At 43.0% G+C, this 18,304-nt stretch overlaps 1 protein-coding gene across 1 annotated transcript in view; it reads left to right on the forward strand.

The window, feature by feature from the left end:
* The first annotated feature begins 377 nt into the window (after window positions 1–377).
* The window catches only part of LOC147701265 (IgGFc-binding protein-like), a 441,798-nt gene continuing 423,871 nt past the window's right edge, over window positions 378–18,304 (forward strand). The window contains 2 exon segments of the mRNA XM_086929330.1: window positions 378–630; window positions 1,458–2,669. Coding sequence (XP_086785456.1) covers window positions 378–630; window positions 1,458–2,669 — 1,465 coding nt within the window.

Consider the following 18,304-nt stretch of genomic DNA (forward strand, 5'->3'; position numbering starts at 1 on the left):
GTAGCACTGTAAAACATGTCTCAGAACACAACCATGAGCATAGTATATAGTTTGGGCCCCAAACCTAGACTGTGGTTTACTAGCTGTATCAGTGATGGATTCAACTCTGATAACAGCGATCCTGTTATTTCAGCACCAGAACCAAACTTTAACAGCAGTAACGTATCTGTTCCAGGGCTGGAACCAAACTCAATAATCTCCTGCAGTTCCACCACTGAAATCAAACCTTAACAGTCTTACAAATAGCTGCAGAATTCCAGTAAATATATATCACCTCTAGCACTCCTAATGCTATACTTAAAGAGGTATGAATCGTAACTGAGCATCTCTCTACGAAACCCAGAATACATTCTAATGTACATCTGGCAGAACTCATCATGCATTACAAGTACAAGATGACACATCAGTCCCAGTTCCTGACCATAATGGTCGATGTGCACACATATGTAATGAATCATGTATGTGGAGGCGTCATTAAGAATGCACACGCCTACGAAATAGAAATGAAGATGCTCCTTACCTGCATTATCACTTATTTTTCTATCCTTTTTTCCCAATGCTGCACAGCATCAGCAAAAAAAATGCTTATTGTTGATGCTGCACAGCAAAGCCAAAAAGAAATGTCAAAAGGTCTGAAGTGCAGGGCCGGCCTTGGAGTGGTAGTGCTCATAGATCTCGCATTTCAGACCTTTTGGCTTGTTTTAACTGTAAGAAACTAATGGATAAATGTTTTAGATAGAGTTGATTTTCAGCAACTGCATCCGTGTCAGACATATTTCTGCTGTGATCAAGCAATGCAAAGGCAATAATTCTGGGTCAGGTGTTCAGAAGGGTGTTGTCAAAGCTTGTATGAACTTTACAATAGAGTAAAACCGAAACTGAACACTGGGGTTCCTCCTGTGGAAGATGGCGGCGCTGCCTTCTCCGATAAGACTGGAAACTTTTCTCCCCACCTAAATCACAGCAGGCTAGATGTATTAAGTATCATTTTTGCACCTGTCAGAAACGTGGCATTGCCAGTATTTGGTTTGCTGCAAACACGGATGATAATGGCAGAAAGCGAGTGTGTGCATTGAAGTGAGGTCTACCATTCTTATAGCTGCTAACTGTATCCGGGTCATGAGGGCGACTTTCAGCCAGTCTTGGTCCTCCGCCAACTGAACTAGTCCTGCTGGAGCTTCTAATTATAATGTCTGTGTTGGGCCTACAAGGCAGTATGCTTTTTGCTATTGGTTATAGGACCAGGGCTGAGAGAGGCACTCAGGTTTCAGCTGGGCATTACCAAACTTTGCCATCATATGGCAGGATATTAGCAGGGGTGCAATGAGTTTTTAGAGAATTGGCAATGCACAGGGTGACTGTTAAATGATGCATTTGGCCAGACATCTGTCTGCAGATCAATGGTAATTTCCCTGCAGTGGCTGTATCTTGATTGGCTCTGTTCTTGTGTTTTACAGGTCCCTGTTCAACGGGCCCTCTGGGGAGAAACTTCGTCACAGTGTTCATGGAGAATGACAAAGCGTCTTGGTATGTTGCAGAATTATCAGTTGTCATCCGGAGCTACTCTGACTCGACACAGGTCAATGTGACATTAGGGGAGTCCTGGATTAGATCCTTTTTCTTGGATCGGTATAAGACGTGGCCGTTCGTGATTAGCTCCACGTTGAGCGGTATGGACATGGTTGGGACAGGCATATTCAACAAAGTATTCACATTCAAGGCAAACAAAGACATCTCTCTGGTTTCACTCAACTATAAGCTGTACTCCTCTGACACCTCCGTCTTGTACCCAGTTGAAGATTGGGGCACAGAGTACTATATTGTGACGCCACCGAATGGAGCACCAGGAGGCCTGAAAGAGTTCTGTGTCTTCACCAACGAAGAAACCAACACCATCACCATGTACCTGAAAGGTGCAGTCTATTTCCAGGGCGTGGTCTACGCGAAGGGAAGCACCCTGACAGTGACGCTCAAGCCACTGGAGGCCGTCCAGATCCAGACCTGGGAGGACCTGTCCGGCACCAGGATCGTGTCCTCAAAACCTTCAGGTGTGCTGACCGGACACTCGCTTGCAATTGAAAACAGCAAAAACGGCGACCATGTGTATGAGCAGCTGCGGCCCACCAGCAGCTGGGGTAAAACGTTTATTGTGCCCGCAGTCTTCTACCAGCAGATATCTGACTTTGTCTATATCACAGCTTACAAAAACACACGCGTGGTCGTGGGAGCAGGAATCCTTCAAAACTCGTTCGACCTGGTTGCTGGCCAGGTGCTAAAGCGTGAGGTGACAGCATCGAGTCCTCTCGCCATCACGGCCACCGAAGGTGTCCAGGTCATTCTGTTCCACACCGGCTGGAACCACTTCTTTATAAACATACCGGATGTCGCCAGCTACTGCACGTCCTACTACATATACGGTCAGGACAAATTTGTGAACTACGTCATGCTGGTGACCCCCACGTCAGCAACAACGGGAATGACTTTGAACAAAGCGCCACTCAGCGGTGTGAATTGGGTTCCAATGTTGGGCACAGATTATTCTTGGGGTTACTTTCGTTTTTTCGAACCATTTCTCATGAACTTGATCGAGGGCACGGCTCCATTCGAGCTCCTTACTTTTGGAAAGACGACATGGAGTGGGTATGGATCGGCGGGTGTCTGCACACCAGGTACGTATGGCAGAGTGTTTTTACACTATCTATCAAGCATGGCTGGGTATCTCAGGGACGGCCTACCTTGGTGTATGTCTGAGAAACCAAGGATATCCAAGTGCACATGACGGTGCATATGGGAAAGCAGTGAAAATATCTGTGTGTCAAGGAGCGCATAACTGAGCGTGTTCCGTAGTATACACCTGAGCTAATAGGCATATCCGCGTGAAGAGAAAAGTGTATATTGCATCAGTATATATACATGTATCTGGATCTATCTATGAGTTTAGCAAAGACAGCACAACTGATGCAGTACGTATATATCCTAGGGTGTACTTTTGAATCATACAATGTGTGAGTCATAGTGGCAGGACTCACAATGAGGGGGACCTCCGCAGAATGCGACGAGGGACCCTGAATCTCTCAGACATTCACTAGCCTTGGTTTCAATGGGAGCCATCCGAGTGTTTGCGGGCACCTGGGTTTTGGAGCCCCTGGGGCCGAAGGTACAGCAGGGTCCCCTGTTACCCACCTGGTGAGTCATTATAATGGAAAGTTTGCTGAAACAATCCCAGCCCTTCCACGATTGATGAACTGATGCACAGGGGACACTGGCAGACCCATGCTGGCTCTCCACAATTGGCAGAGCGCTCTGTTAGTGGCCCTCATCACTCCCCACTAGCACCTCCTGGGGGTCATGGAAGGACAACTCTTAGGGGCATATTAGCAAGAACCTCGTTAAAATTAGCGCCGTTTTAGCGGCAGGAAACTGCTGCGAAAACATCGATAATGGGCTTGCTGATATGCGTTATGGAATTCCAATAGAAGCCCCGGTAGATGTCCTGCACATCTAACCTGGGCTTCTATTGGAATTCTATAACGCATATTAGCAAGCCCATTATCGTCGTTTTAGCAGCAGTTTCCTGCCGCTAAAACGGCGATCATTTTAACGAGATTCTTACTAATATGCCCCTGAGTCCTTTACCATCACATCTTCAGCAATGGTTCTTTGACAGTTTCAAACATTACACTGATCTTTACAATGAGGCAGGCTTGAAATGTGTATAGAAGTTTACCCCAGTGAACTTTATATCAACGCTTCCCGAACTTTTGAGAAACACGACACAGTTTTTAGAATGACAAACTTTGCAAGCCACTTAGTGATCTAGCTTCAACGCAATTGCTGGTGGCTGTTTTGTTATGTAATAGTAGAGATGCTTTCAGATTGCTGTGAATCACTAAAATAACATAGAGCCAGATGTACAACCCTAGTAAATTGTGAGTCGCAATTTGTTGATTGTGAGTCGCAAATTGCGAGTCGCAATTTACTGGGTACAACAGTGTCAGAGACCTATTGCGATTCCCAATGGGGTCGCAAAACGCCTGCATCATTAATTTTATTGAGGCATTCGCATTTTGGGAACCTATTGGGAATAGCTGGTACTCCCAGGGATGGTGGCCTGCTGTGCTCAGCAGACCACCATGTTTGGGATTGCTGTTATTAAAGAAGCTTTTTTTTAAAAAAAAAATGCAACCCGTTTTCCTGAAAGGAATACGGGATGCATTTAAAAAAATGAAATGATTATGTTTTATTTTTTAAGGGCAGGACGTGGTCCCTGGGATCACTGCCTGCCCTAAAAAAAATATTTTTGCATACATTTGCAAATGGAAGCAGGTGGTACCTTGGGAGTGTTTTGCGACCACAATAGCTGTTGCAAAACATTCATACATGGCTCATGAGTCACTTTTAGGAAGGGAACGCCCCTTCCTATAGCGAGTCACAAAACGTATTTTGCGAGTCGCTAATTGATTAGCGAGTCGCAAAATAGGTTTTGTACATAGGCCCAAGGTTTTTAGCAAGCGCAAATGAGTCTAAAACCTGTTTGCGAACGCTAAAAACCGTTGTACATCTGGCGCAAGGAAAGATGTACAAAGTTGTGTGTTTCTCTCTAACAACAATTGTTTGTAAATGTCACAACAGTGACTATGCTCTTTAATATGTGTTTATCAGACATAAAAGTGGTAGATTGTACCCTACGCTGAACTCTGGAACTGGGACACTTTTCAGAGTGGGGTGCTCGCTTATGGCATTTGTTCTCTAAGATCACAAGGCTTCTGAAAAATGTTGCTGTTTATACCAGTAATTTTAGCAAATGTTAAAAACTCTTTCTGAAGCAAAGCGTGGGGTAAGGCCTCATCCATTTTTGTGTTAAAACAATGCCTTGTAGTGCAATTTAAAATACAGATATATTTTGCAGTTTTATATAGCACAAACATGGCCCAGGGACATTAGAGCTCTTTACATGATCACCAGATTACATTACACAAAGTCAGATTAATGTTATTCCAAGCAGAGGAGATTAGGTACTTGGCACAGAATCAATGCATGTTGAGCCTACCCTTGGTCTCAAACCTAGTTTTCCAAAACCATAGTCAGCAACTCTGGCTGTTAGACTACATTCACTTATCTTAAATGATGTGTGTATGTCATACATTAGTCGGATGACTGTATGAATATGTATAGTGAGCACATTCTCTGGTTAAATGGCTTTGTGAAATGGGTGGAAAAACATGTCAACAAGATCAAAATGAAATCTGGCAAGTGATTTCACAGAAGTGTAAGTAGCAAGTTAGGTAGAGATGCATCTCAAATTGAAGTCTCATAGAGCATGGCAGACAGAGCAAACACATTTTTAAAGTACATTTTAGCACATGTCTTTAGTCAACTAAGTTGGCGTAAATTGTATGAATCTATGTAGACCCAGGAGACAGAAATGACAAAATAAGCAAATTGACTGATTGTAAACAATTTTTATTTAGGGTGCACATGTGTCCATGTCAAAAGATAGTGGCACCACCTCCTAGGTGTCACGGAAATTAAATTAAATAAACCAATTTTAAATCCTTGGTAACGTGAGCCAAGGCAGGGGGGTGTAAACCAAAGCCAGTGCGTAATGTATTTAAGCAGTACACAGTAGAAAAAGTCCCATAAAACACAAAACCTTTACACTGAATTATGAGTAAAATAAGACTGAAACAACAAAAATCTAATAAAGGGAACTGGTGATATGTGTTTTTAAAGTTTTTAAAGCAAATAGCAGTGGTCGTGGTAGACCTATGCATTAGTTGAGGCAAACCGCGATGTAGCTCTGGTGGGATACACAAAGTGAATTTATCCTGGTGGAAGTTTGGAAGTCTCAAAGTTTGAAAACAGATCTAAGTCCTATTTCAGATCGAAACATTTCCACTTTTTTGGAAAAAAAATATTGATATCTCTTCTAAGCCCCAACACAGACAGGAACTTTGCCAATCTTTGAGAAGAATAATCATTCCTGAGCTGTCTGCCACCTAAATTGTAGTAGTCTCTACGGAACACAAGGCTGGGCACTAGAACCAGAATGGTCCTGCTGGAATGCTGGAGCTTTTTAAAATTCCTCCATCATCCTAACAGAGGTGCCACCAGCCAAATTTTGAAATGTTTGCTTGCCCAGCAGACATTTCAAGCATTGACAAGAACCTCTGTCACGGCCGATGCATTGTAAGCTTAATGGAAAGCTCTGTGAGCCATACGTCAATCATACAATTTTTTTTTTATTTTCATAAAGAAAATCCAAATGAGGGATTATCTTTTAGAAAATAAAAACAACAACGTACCCTGCCTTGTGCACTGCTCATTAACCCCTACTGCCAGGTTTCTCCTGGCAGTAATGGGCATTGAAAAATAGCTATAAGTTCAACCATCTAAATTAAGTGCCCAGACACAGAGCCAAATCTTCGATGACCCTTACTTCTTCGGGTCATCGAAGGAGTTTGACCATGGCTAAGACGGTGTTGTCTCCATTGTCAAACTATGGTCTGTCCATATTTAAATCAGCAAACCACCATGTTGGCTGGGAGGGAACTCTGTGGCCATTGCAACATAGTTTCCTCTCTGCCAACATATACATCTAGCCCTTAGTATTTGTTTCTGAGGTGCTGGGAGCCTTAAGCGAGATGACGGTGACTTTCAATCCAATGCTACGGAACTGCCCATAGGATACTTTTGCCCACAGATCCGAATGAAGCTTTGGAGGAAAAGTCATCAAACACTCTCCGAGTGTCAGAAGGAGGTTAACAGCAATGTGAAATCCAGGTCCAGTTGTTTCTGATCACCGTGGCATTTAAAGAACATGATTTGTTAGTTGGTCAACAGACTTTTATCCAACCCCTTTCTGTGTCCTGTTGTGGAAATGTGCCTTTTCAGGGGCACACGCTGCAGGGTTCACCCTTAAGTTTGTCCTTGGGTCCTTAGACTAAAAAAGAAGATCTTGGCACTGAAGTTGGAATTCAAAATAAGAAGTTTATTCACTCATGAGTGAGACCACATCCATACAACACCCTCAAGTGTTCCAGGAGGTAGTAGCTTGAATACACAGGTCATGGTGCTTTTATACAGAGGTTTCTGCACTTGTAAGTATGTAGTTACAAATAGAAGGTACATGCCAACACAGGAATATATATTGACCAACACGGGCGGATGAAGATCACTTACTCAGCAAAGTGGAAGGGAAAACAGAACTGCTTACATCAGTAGGATATGATAGACAGTTACATTCTCAACTAGGTGCATTCTAGCAACTACAGTCCTTTCTGAGCTCATACATTGCTCTTGCTCTGTACAGAAGGAGTTAACTAAGGTTGATAACTCAAGCAGAATAGAAAAGCAGGCAACAGTGAAGACGGCAGAATCCCAAGGCCAACAAAATGGATGTTTCAAACAAGATAGCTTCAGCTCATGCTAACAGCAATTATTGTTTAATTCCACAGACGGCCCTTTTAGCATTAGTTGAAGACAACTCCATGATTTAGAAGGAGCATGGAAGATACCACGGACATCAATCATCATTAACTCACTAATTTCTTGGTCTATTACTAGTCAGATATTTACATTCTTGACATTTTGTTTAGCTGCTATACATGAGGTACAGGTAGAAGCACAAAGGGAACAGAGCACCGGGCCACATTGGATACATAGGCAACAAATAAAAAGGTTCACAACATATATACATAGAACTGACAATGGTTTCCAGCCCCATACAGTAAACATAGTCCATAGCCATCCAGTCAAAGTCCACGTTCCTGAACCCTGATGGATTTCAGTGGCTATCTGGTGCTGCTTAGAACTTGCTTCAAAAACTGAAGGGGCATGGTCAGGGATGTAGACACAGCAGCTGCTCCCAATAATGTGGTATGCTCCACCACGGTCTACCAGGATCACATCCAAACCCATCCTGTTTTGGAGCACCACAGTTCTCACAATATGTAGTTCTTCCATGATGTTTCCAAGTGCCATGGCTGTCAGATTGGTTACAGCCTTTACAACATATGTTAAGCGCCTTATTTTTCTGCTGTTTAGGAAGAAGAGTCCCAAATTAAAGTCAATATACTGCTGCAATGCAGTATCAGTTTGATCCACCTCATTGTGATTTATTGTCCTCTTAGAAATGTCATTATACAGTTTATAGTTTTTTGTGGTAGAATGCAGGTGCCAAAAACACAGGTGGTAGCAAAAAGGACACAAAAAATTACCTGACCAACCAATAGGTAGGTGGTAATAGCCTTTGCTTCTACAAATAAAATAGCTGTTATGTGAGGACAAAAAACTACTATTGTTTGTTACAGTAATGTTCAGCACTGTAGTACAGTCACTTTTTCCCACATGGATACTGCCAATACTGCTCACACAAAGGTCTGCTCGAGCTCTAGTAACAGCTATAACAGGAGGCCCATTACCCTTGACAGTTCGAGTGTTAATGAAAACTTTGCGCGTGGAGGAATTTCCTCGGTGATACTCCTCCATTTCCCATACAGTTCATTTAGCTTGGGGATCTCCTTCCTCATCAGAATAACAGACTCTATTTAACTGAGCGTTAAGTCTTCCTCCATCAAAGTTGGTAATAGTACCAATATGAGACCCACAACAGTGCAAACCAAGCTCTGCAGGAACCATTGTGTGAAAACGGCAGAGGAATGAAAGGCGTTCCTCCCTTTTTCTGATGAGCTGGCATCATTCCACACATCCAACAGTTGGTAATGTTCATCGCATTATGGGTGTGATGCAACATTTGAATGAACGTATTGCTGAGATAGGACATTCTATGCTTCTGCTCATGATAAGGGAGAGTAAAATATTGGTGCTCAATTGGGACAGAAGTAGTAGCAGTCAGTAGTTTTCAAGCAGGAGCTGCTCCCTCTACAACCCATGTTATTGTAGCAATCAGAACAATAATTAAAGCGAGTCCAAAAATGAACACACTCTTTCGATCACAGATTCTTTCAGTAGTTGATTTCTTCTCCGCAGCCATGTTCATCTTGCCATTGAACAATGGACCAGATGGTGCCCTCAGGTCCTGGGAAAGCATTGGTTTCTTTGTTGAGGTTGAGACTAGTAGCCACTAAAAGAGTATCCCCCTTTGTAACTCAGTCTTTCACTACCCAGGACAGTGGCTCAAACAGTCTTTTTCAGCAACAAAGTGTCTCTCTTCCAGGGTCACAGCTGATATCTAGATGTACCAGGGATTGTGTGGTCCAGGAAGACTTCCTCAGATCCTTCAGGTGACGTGGCTTGTCCTTTCTCTGTGTCCACGATGTTGCGATGAGCTGCCAACACAGCTGGGCTCACTAGGTCCTGCAACACCTTCCGACAATGGGTTGCGTGGACCCAGTTCTTCTGGTTAGTCACTCGAACTGCAGTCCTGGTGCCCAAAAGCACCTGCTCAGGGCCACGCCAACGAGGCTCCAAGGAGCTGGTCGGCTGTAAGGAATTTGTTCGGACAAAGTCCCCAGGCCATAGATTATGGCCCTCACCCTGCGACCTGTTTGGAAGACAAACTGTCAGTCAACTGAGAAAAATAGTAGTTCATCAATACATACGGTACATCAAGTATAGGGCGTGGATTAGGAATCCCCCAAATATTTATTGGCCTTCCAAAAACCACCTCATACGGTGTGAGGCCAGATTGTGTATTTGGTACCAATCCAATAGATAGCAGGCAGTGCATTAGGCCATTTCAAAGAAGTGAAAGCCTGTATTTTGGCCAATTTTAGTTTGAGGGTAGGAAATTGTGGGTGAAAAGCAGCATGAAACTTATGTTTAATTCCTAACCCTTTCATGAGGTAATCAACAACTTTCCCAATGAAATGGGGGTCTGTTGTCAATCCACAAGACTCGACAAATGCCGAATGTGGGGAAAAACTCCTTTCGGAGCACCTGTGCTGTACTAAGAGCTGTATTATCTTTCGTAGCATATGACTCCAACCATTTACCAAAGGTGCAAACCACTACCAAGACATACTTTAGGTTATTACAACACTCAAACTGTATGTATTCCATTTGCAGGACCTCAAAAGGTGCTGTAGGTATGGCAAACCCTCCTGCTGGGGATCGTGTTCCCTTTCAAGGATTATATTGGAGACAGATCAGACAAGACTGGACTATCTTTTTAGCTGTACCAGCAATATCTGGATGATCCCAAACTTGCAGGAGTAGCTTTGCCATTGAGGAAGCTCCAACATGTGCCAGCCCATGTGTAATGTGAATCATAGGATGTAAACAGACTGTGGGTAACTTCCATTTTGTCATTTCTTTATTCCTCCAACAGCTCTCATCATCCAATGTTCCCTCCTTAGACCATTTGGTAATTCCTCAACAGAAGCAGATTGTTGCATATCCAGCACCTCTTACCTTGCATAATGCCAACGCTCAGCCTGTGACCTTACTACATACATGGGTGTAGTACTTCACTGCATTGCAGTCTCACGAGCTGTGTGATCCGCAAAGGCATTGCCTTTTCCTATTTTATCAGTCACTTTCTTGTGTGCGCTACACTTAACAATTGGCACTTTCTTAGGATATGTCAAGGCAGTAAGGAGGTTGTGTACTAATTTCCCATGCACTATTTGCGTCCCATGTGAAGTAAGAAAGCCCCTTTCCTTCCAGAGTTGCCCAAAATCATAAGCCACTCCAAAAGCATATTGGGTATTGGTGTAGATGTTAACGAGTAGATCTGTACTAAGCTCACATGCTCTTGTCAGTGGTATAAACTTAGCTGCTTGAGCTGACTTCTGTGGGATACAAGCTGTCTCAACTATTGTCTGAAGTGTTGTGATTGCATAGGCAGCAGAAGTCATGCCATCAGGCAGCTTCAAGCAGGACCTATCAACCCACAGTTCCCCATCAACACTAGAAAGGGGCGAATCTTGTAGGTCAACACAACCCTTTGTTTGTTCTTCAGTAAGGGATATACAGTCATGTAACTCTTGTGACTGAGACTGAGTGCCTGGAAATGGCAATAATGTAGCAGGATTCAGAGTCGAGCATTTTTTCAGTGTGATATGAGGAGCCATAAGTGTCAATTCATATTCTGTCAAGCGGGCACTAGTCAAATGTTGTGTTTTTGTTTGATTTAAAAGAGCCTCAACTGAATGGGGTACTAGCACAAGCAATCTGTGTGGCAAGACTATTCCCTCACATTGACGTATGGCACAGCTGTCACCGCCACCGCCTCCGCTCGAAAATACCCAGGCAGCGCTCAGGTGACTGGATCAAGGACAGCTGAGAAATATGTACAAGGACGCTGCTTATCACTGTGGGCCTGTGTTAAAACTGAGTGAGCACAGCTGTCCCTACCATGTAAATAGAGCATGAAAGCTTTATTGTAGTCTGGAGTTCCTAATACTGGTGCAGAACAAAGAGCTTGACACAACTGTTGGAAAGCATGCTGGCATGCAGTAGTCCATTAAGGGTTTAACACTTTGAGAAAAGCTAGGGATCCACTGCCTACAGAAAGAAGTAAGGCCAATCAGTGCACACACATCCTTCTGAATACAGGGCGCAGGAGTGTCTAAAATAGCTTAAATGCGATCTATTGTGAGTGCACTTCCCTCCTTAGACAGAAAGTGACCTAAATAGGTAACCTACTGTCTACAATATTGCATTTTCTTCCGAGAGACTTTGTGATGATAAGAGGCAAGGAATAATAGCAATAACAATGGGCCATATTATCAAGAAATGGCAATACATTATCGCTGCTTTTATCGGCAGGAAACTGCCACTTAATCAGCGATAATGGGCTTGATAATATGACCTTGTGAATTCCCATAGAAGCCCAGGTTAACACCAGAACCTAGGCTTCTATGGGAATTCACAAGGGCATATTATCATGCCCATTATCGCTGCTTTAGCGGCAGTTTCCTGCCGATAAAAGCAGTAATAATGTATCGCCCTTTCTTGATAATATGCCCTGTGTTCCTTCTTCACACTGTTATGGGGTATCAGCAGCCAACAAGATGCCATCGACATATTAAATAAGAGCCACCCCTTTTGGCACAGGGAAAGAATCCAGCTGCCTTTTCAATGCCTGGCTATAAATGCTAGGACTCTCTGTATACCCTTGTGGAGCTCTACAAAATCTGAATGATCGATTATTCAAAGTGAAGCCAAACAATTACCGGCTGTCAGGATGAATCGGTATTGAGAAAAATGCATTTTTCAAATAGATCACACAGATGTAGTTGCAGTAGGAGGAGCCATAGTAAGAAGTGTCATGATGTCAGACACTACCAGATATGGGGGCACAACAATCTTGTTGACCTCTCGCAAGTCAATGATGAATCTATAAATTTTACAATCAGTGACTTTTTTCAAAATAGAAGAATAGGGCTATTATAGTTATTGCTACTTCCACAACCTCCACCTTAATCAAATCCTTTACAATGTGTATCAATGCTTCTTCGCCTTCCCAAGATATTTTATATTGGGGCAGTCGAGGCAAAGAAGCACCTTCCTTTACTTGAATATGTACTAGTGGGATAACCATTTGTCCCACATCGGTATCTGATGTAGCCCACAAGCTACGAGGTAATGGAGCCAAAGCAATATCCTCTTTATTAAGACAAGACCTCTCAACCATTTGATAGTTATTGTTTAATATAACACGCACACACTCTGGGAAACAACTTATTGTAGCACGAAAATGTTTAAGCATATCGATACCCACAATGTTATCTGGTGTGTGAGGGGGAAAGCAGAAATAGAAATGTTGCAGTGAATTTATCAAGACTAAATGCATGTGGCTGTGACAGTGGGCTAAGTGTAGTTTTCCCATCAAATGTGCCAGACAGGGGTGCCATAGCAACCAATTGATTAGACAGAGCACTACGAGTAGCTCCTGTATCAACCAGAAACTGATCAGTAGAACCCAAGATGTTTGCATCGACATAGGGACCCCTGTGATCTACTGGGACCTCAATCAGTTTCTTACTCCATCCCAGGCATTCTTATGCATAATCAGAATCCTTAGGACCATCAGCCGAATAATCAGACATTTGATATTGATTTTGTCTATCAAAGGTATTAAAAGAAATTGGATTGTGATCAACTGCCTCAATTCTGGTATTACACATTTCCTGTGTTCCCTGGGCGGCTTTTCATACTTCCTCTTCCCCGCTGACACTGCTGGTCTTGCAAAAGGGGGCACGTAGCACGCTAATGTCAAATTTCTTTACAATAAGCACACTGATCAGAAGACAAATTTGCTCGAGGGAAAGGGGGTACACCAGGGCGTATATCACATATCCACCTCAACCATCACCTTTAAATGAAGGACCATAGACTTGAGCCAACATAACTTTCGTTTTTAGATCCATAACCTATTTATCCTCCTTGCCTTTTGCTTCCAATTCCTGTCGCTCATAATACTGAGCCATAGTCAAAAGGGAGACTGGGGAAGATGTGGTCCTTGCTGGCCTTTAGGCGTTTAGCTATTTCTGGCAACATGTTAGCAACAAATTAGTCGACGAACAGATGCTTACCCATGTCATCTGTCAATGACTACCCACTAAAATCATGGAATTTCTCTTCAAATCGTGCAATGAAATCAGAAACAGACTCAACCGCTTTCTGTTTAAAAAACGCTAATGTAGTCCAATCTATTTTCTTAGGGGGTATAAGAGTTTTTAATTTAATCACAATAGATTTGGGAAGATCTAATCTCTCCTGTTGTGGTTTCTGCGCAGGCTCTCAAACTGCATCTGTTTGCTCTAAATGTACTCAAGTATCACCATAGGCTACATCATCACCTACCTTACGAATTGATATCCACATATCAGTGGGAAAAATAAGTCCAAAAAACATGTCAATATCTGGCAGAGTCATAGTACAGGAGCTAATAGATCCTTCCACTTCTTCATAAAATATCCATTTGGATCATCTGAAACTTTACCATCATTCATTCCCGTTCCCTTTGGGCGAACATACAGAGGTGCGGCCTCATGCATGGGTTTCATACTAACTTCAATATCACTAATATCCGACCCCGTAGCTCCCTCTTGTCGCTCCGGGGTCTGAACTGTTTGTTCAGTTGTAGTTTTACCAGCTGCTTTTTTTCTCCTCTTGCAGATGGGACATCTCAGTGCGCAATTTAACCATTTGCCTAATTAGATCAGGCACCTGTGAAGGAAGAAAGGTGCCATCACTTAATTGTTTATAATTATAATTTATATCAGAGGGCTATAAATCATCCGAATGGTGTCTAAAACTGAGTATTACTTCCCAAGTAAACATCTCTACGAAATGTAACTTCTCTAAAGCTACCACTATCCACTGCTGAACCATTGCTATGAGTTCTAGGGTGGAGGCACTCCCACAAGCTGCTTTACGAGCAGCGGATCTAAGAGTAGCCCTGCATTCAGTAGTTAAAGTAGAACGCGTCTTCCTCTCGTCTTGTTTATCTTCATCTTTTTCTTCTGAAGATAAATGCTCTTCATCAGAAACTTCATTCTCAGGGGCACCAGGGAATTAATACGGGGGTGGTGGTCTACCAACAGGTTGAAATCATCCTGAGGTCTATTAAGTATTGTAGTGTAGTTCCTATTTTCCCTACAGGCCCCGCGCATTGGAATAACATAAACAGCAGTATAGACGTAGAAGTGCGGTCTTCCAGGTCTCTACTGACTATGTTAAACTTAATTGTTACCAACTAGCTCAGAGGTCACTGGAAACGTTCTTGTCTGAATAGGAAGTGATCAGCTTCCTTGGTACAGCCAAGAAGGGATTCAGTTTTCCAACAACCGCATAAACATGACAACTCTGCTCCTCAGATAAGAGTCAATCTCTAGAGTCGTGTGAAACAATAGACAGTTATTTTACTCAGTCAGTTGTGCAGATTACTTTCACCAAGAAGCAGAGAATATAGAGACTCGCGTTTTCAATAAAAGGTATTATTTATTGAACAGTCTTTCTTCTCATGCAAGAGAAATGGATTGCCACAATTGCAATACTAGTTATTATATAAAGTGCGTACAGTGAAATGAGTATTGCGAAATAATACTGTAAAAGCATTGATATGGTTTCTTAGCCATACAATGGTTAAAATGAATAAAATATATACATTCATATATACATTAGGCTAACGTGCTCAACTGGTGCTTCTAACTACGCCTACCCCAGTGTACCTGACCTAAGCCTAACACGTGGAAGGGAGTAAGTAAGTAGTTTGAGTTAAGTTGGTTTTGCCAAGGTTTGCTTCAAGAATTCTCTCTAAGGGTTTAGTCAACACCATACCTCTGGAATAGAATGTTGGAGGTCTTGTATCCCCTCTCAGGACTCGATATCACAGTCACTCGCAAGAGTAGGCTGGAAACGCCGGAGCTGGATTTTCTCGGCAGGAGAAAAGAAAGCGTCTCTCTCAGCGCGTCAAAGAGGAGGAGGAGGGGCAGCGTCCGTGGGCTGCTTGCATCTGCTGGGCTCTGCAAGGGACAGATGTTCCGCTCCTGTTTTCACCACACCATCGTTCGCGCTTTGCTTAAGGCAACGCTGGTAATATTTATACCTGAAAGGTGCCTTGTTTGAAGTAAGTTTTTGGACATAAGACGTCAATAAAGATGTTACTAGGAAGTGATCGTCCTTTCAGTGCTCATTAGAGTTCTATTACTAATCAAAACATAGCAAGCAGGGTTTTCCCAGGTTGCTGAGTTTTATCTTGTTGAAGAACTCGGAGTGTAATCTAGGAATCTAAGATAGTGGTTTCTGCTGTGTCATCCACTGTAATGAGCTGCAGAGGCGAGTTTCAGAATATGTTTGAATATGGCTGAAGCATGGCTCTGATCGTTTATGCCATTATAGGGGTATGAATGGATTATAGCCGTATAGGGGCATAAGGTCACAGTATTGATCGGGGTCCTAGATTAGAACGCGACACCCACTCCACGATTTAATGTCCATCAAATTACTAAAAACTAACGCAATAAGATGCATGTGGAACATTGTGTAACATTGCCCACCCCAAAATACATATTTGCATTTGAAATTGTGTATTTGAAATACATGGAAATATAGGTACTGTACGTCTTTAAGCATAGGAATCATTCAAAAATTATAGCATATGTAATCAGTTGAACGATTTTGCGAAAAATTACACATGAAATATCTCTTTTTACAGACAAGACAAGAAGGGCGAGTTAATTTCATCACATATAAATGCATTGATGTAAAATTTGCAAGAGGCTGATGTAAAGTTATTTTGTCTCCAGGTTTACTAAAAATAGAAGTTCAGTTCTTTATGAATAGGTCTACTTTAAGCAAAGAATTCGTGCCAGAAAAAGGGTAAATATTTTGAAAAATAGTTCACTTCAAAAAAATCTTGGTGAACGGGGGAATAGAGTTCCAACGCTTTTCAGTAGTTTTTGTTGATCAAAACTGAAGGCCGAATTCAGAGTTCATGGGAACGCTGTGTGTTGGAATGCTTTCCAAAAATTATTGTTTCTGTTCAGGGGAGAACATCATATCAGACAAGCTCTCAAAAAATTGGTCTACAAAATCAGGTGACAGTTCGACCAAGTTCGATAATGCAGTTACTTGGCAGGTGTGAGAATTATTGCTATCATCGGTGTCGGGATCAGTGCTCACAGAAGGTCATACCTGGGTGATGTTGCTTTTATTTCTCGCTCCACTGTCACCACCTAGTCGTAGCACATGAGTCTCCATGAATGCCGTCATCAGGATTGGTAGCCGCTGGGGACAACACAATGCGTGAGCCGTTACAGGACTTAGCAAAATATCGATATCCATTGGTACTGCTGATGGAAGTGCAAGACAGGTGTCTAACACGCATTCCTCTCCGCATAGCATACATCGAAGCACAGGTAAGATGCAGGTCTGCCATATATGTCAGGCTCCACGCTGCAGGATCCGGTTGTAGCACATAGAACTCCACCTCCCGACCACACCAACACACTGACGTAAAAACACAGTGTGTTCGAGGGATAGGGCGAGGGAAAATAAAATAGAACAAGGAGGGGACGGAAGGGGACTGCAGGGAAGGGACAGCTGAAAGACAAGAAAAGGAACACACAGGTTAACGTTATTCACAACTCAACCTACTCTCATTTCATTCTCGCTAAACAGGTCAGCAATGTTCACCTTTGTGAGTGAAGTGTTCTCCACCTTTCCCTCTTACAACATATCACAGATATCAGTACCTCTGGTCCCTGAAGAACACAAAAAAGCAGGTTATACTCTGGCAACAGAAAGAACTCCTCCTGGTATTCGTTGGTATCTTTTAAGAACGTACCCCTCCTTGTAATTGGTGATATCCTTATGCTGCATCCATAACACACCACAATCCCAAGTGTAATTCAAAAATAAGTATATAGCCAAAAGATTCTTTAAAGAACAAACAACAGAAGCTCCAATTTAGACATGGTGAGACGTAGCATCCAACACTGTCCTCCGCTCTAATAGATTATACTCCACAAGATTCCGATAAGATTCAAACCTCCAAATACGGCAAGGTGTAGGGCCCCACTACCTTCCGCTTTGGCACTTAAAGAATAGGACTCTAGTGACCTTCTTCGGAACGGTAGCGCGTAGAAAAGACTTCCCACTACGCTCCGCTCTACAACTGCCCAAAAACAAGAAAACCTGCACAGCCGTGCAAGTCCATAAACAATGGCTCCTTTTCAAGTGCTTCTCAAAAGGAAATATTAAATGTACCAAAGTAACGCGTTATATCCACGCGCTATCTTTAAACTATCGGGATTTGAATTGAGTCCCAACTCCGCTTACTCACGGACTCCGTTTCCCGCCGGTAACTTGTAGCAGCCCAGAAACTTTGTTTACAGTCCTCGCTACGGAGACGCCGTCGCTCCGCTCGCTGTTCTTGCAATCCGAGAACGCCTGCAGCTGTCTGGAAGGCGGGCCGTTTGCATAAAAAAAGGCGCAAACTTTCTCACTCGCCTTTGACACCAGGAATAGGCAGCTATTCAGTACTTCAGGATCCAAAACGGGAAGCGCTGCGGAAAACTATGGACTACGATTCAAAAACAACTGATAGCACAAAATCACGAACAGTGTCAGGCGGTCCGGCCCATCCTTTTATAGCGCCACTCCCACCACCAGGACTTCTGGGAGATGTAGTTTATCATTTTAGGTAGGCGCCTTGCTAGTTCCTGACAATATAGGTCTGAATGAAAGAAACCAGGTCATGTTCAGATCTCTCAGCCTGGCCAATCCAAGGACTCTAGTTATTCGGTCCCGGTAGCGTAGTGCTAGGATTGTTAATTTCATCCCTGCCAGAGTCATGTCTGCGATTTGGCTTGCCATATTGGAGCAGGAG

The sequence above is a fragment of the Lissotriton vulgaris genome, chromosome 7, assembly GCF_964263255.1.
Source record: "Lissotriton vulgaris chromosome 7, aLisVul1.2, whole genome shotgun sequence".
In the NCBI taxonomy this organism is placed as follows: Eukaryota; Metazoa; Chordata; class Amphibia; order Caudata; family Salamandridae; genus Lissotriton; species Lissotriton vulgaris.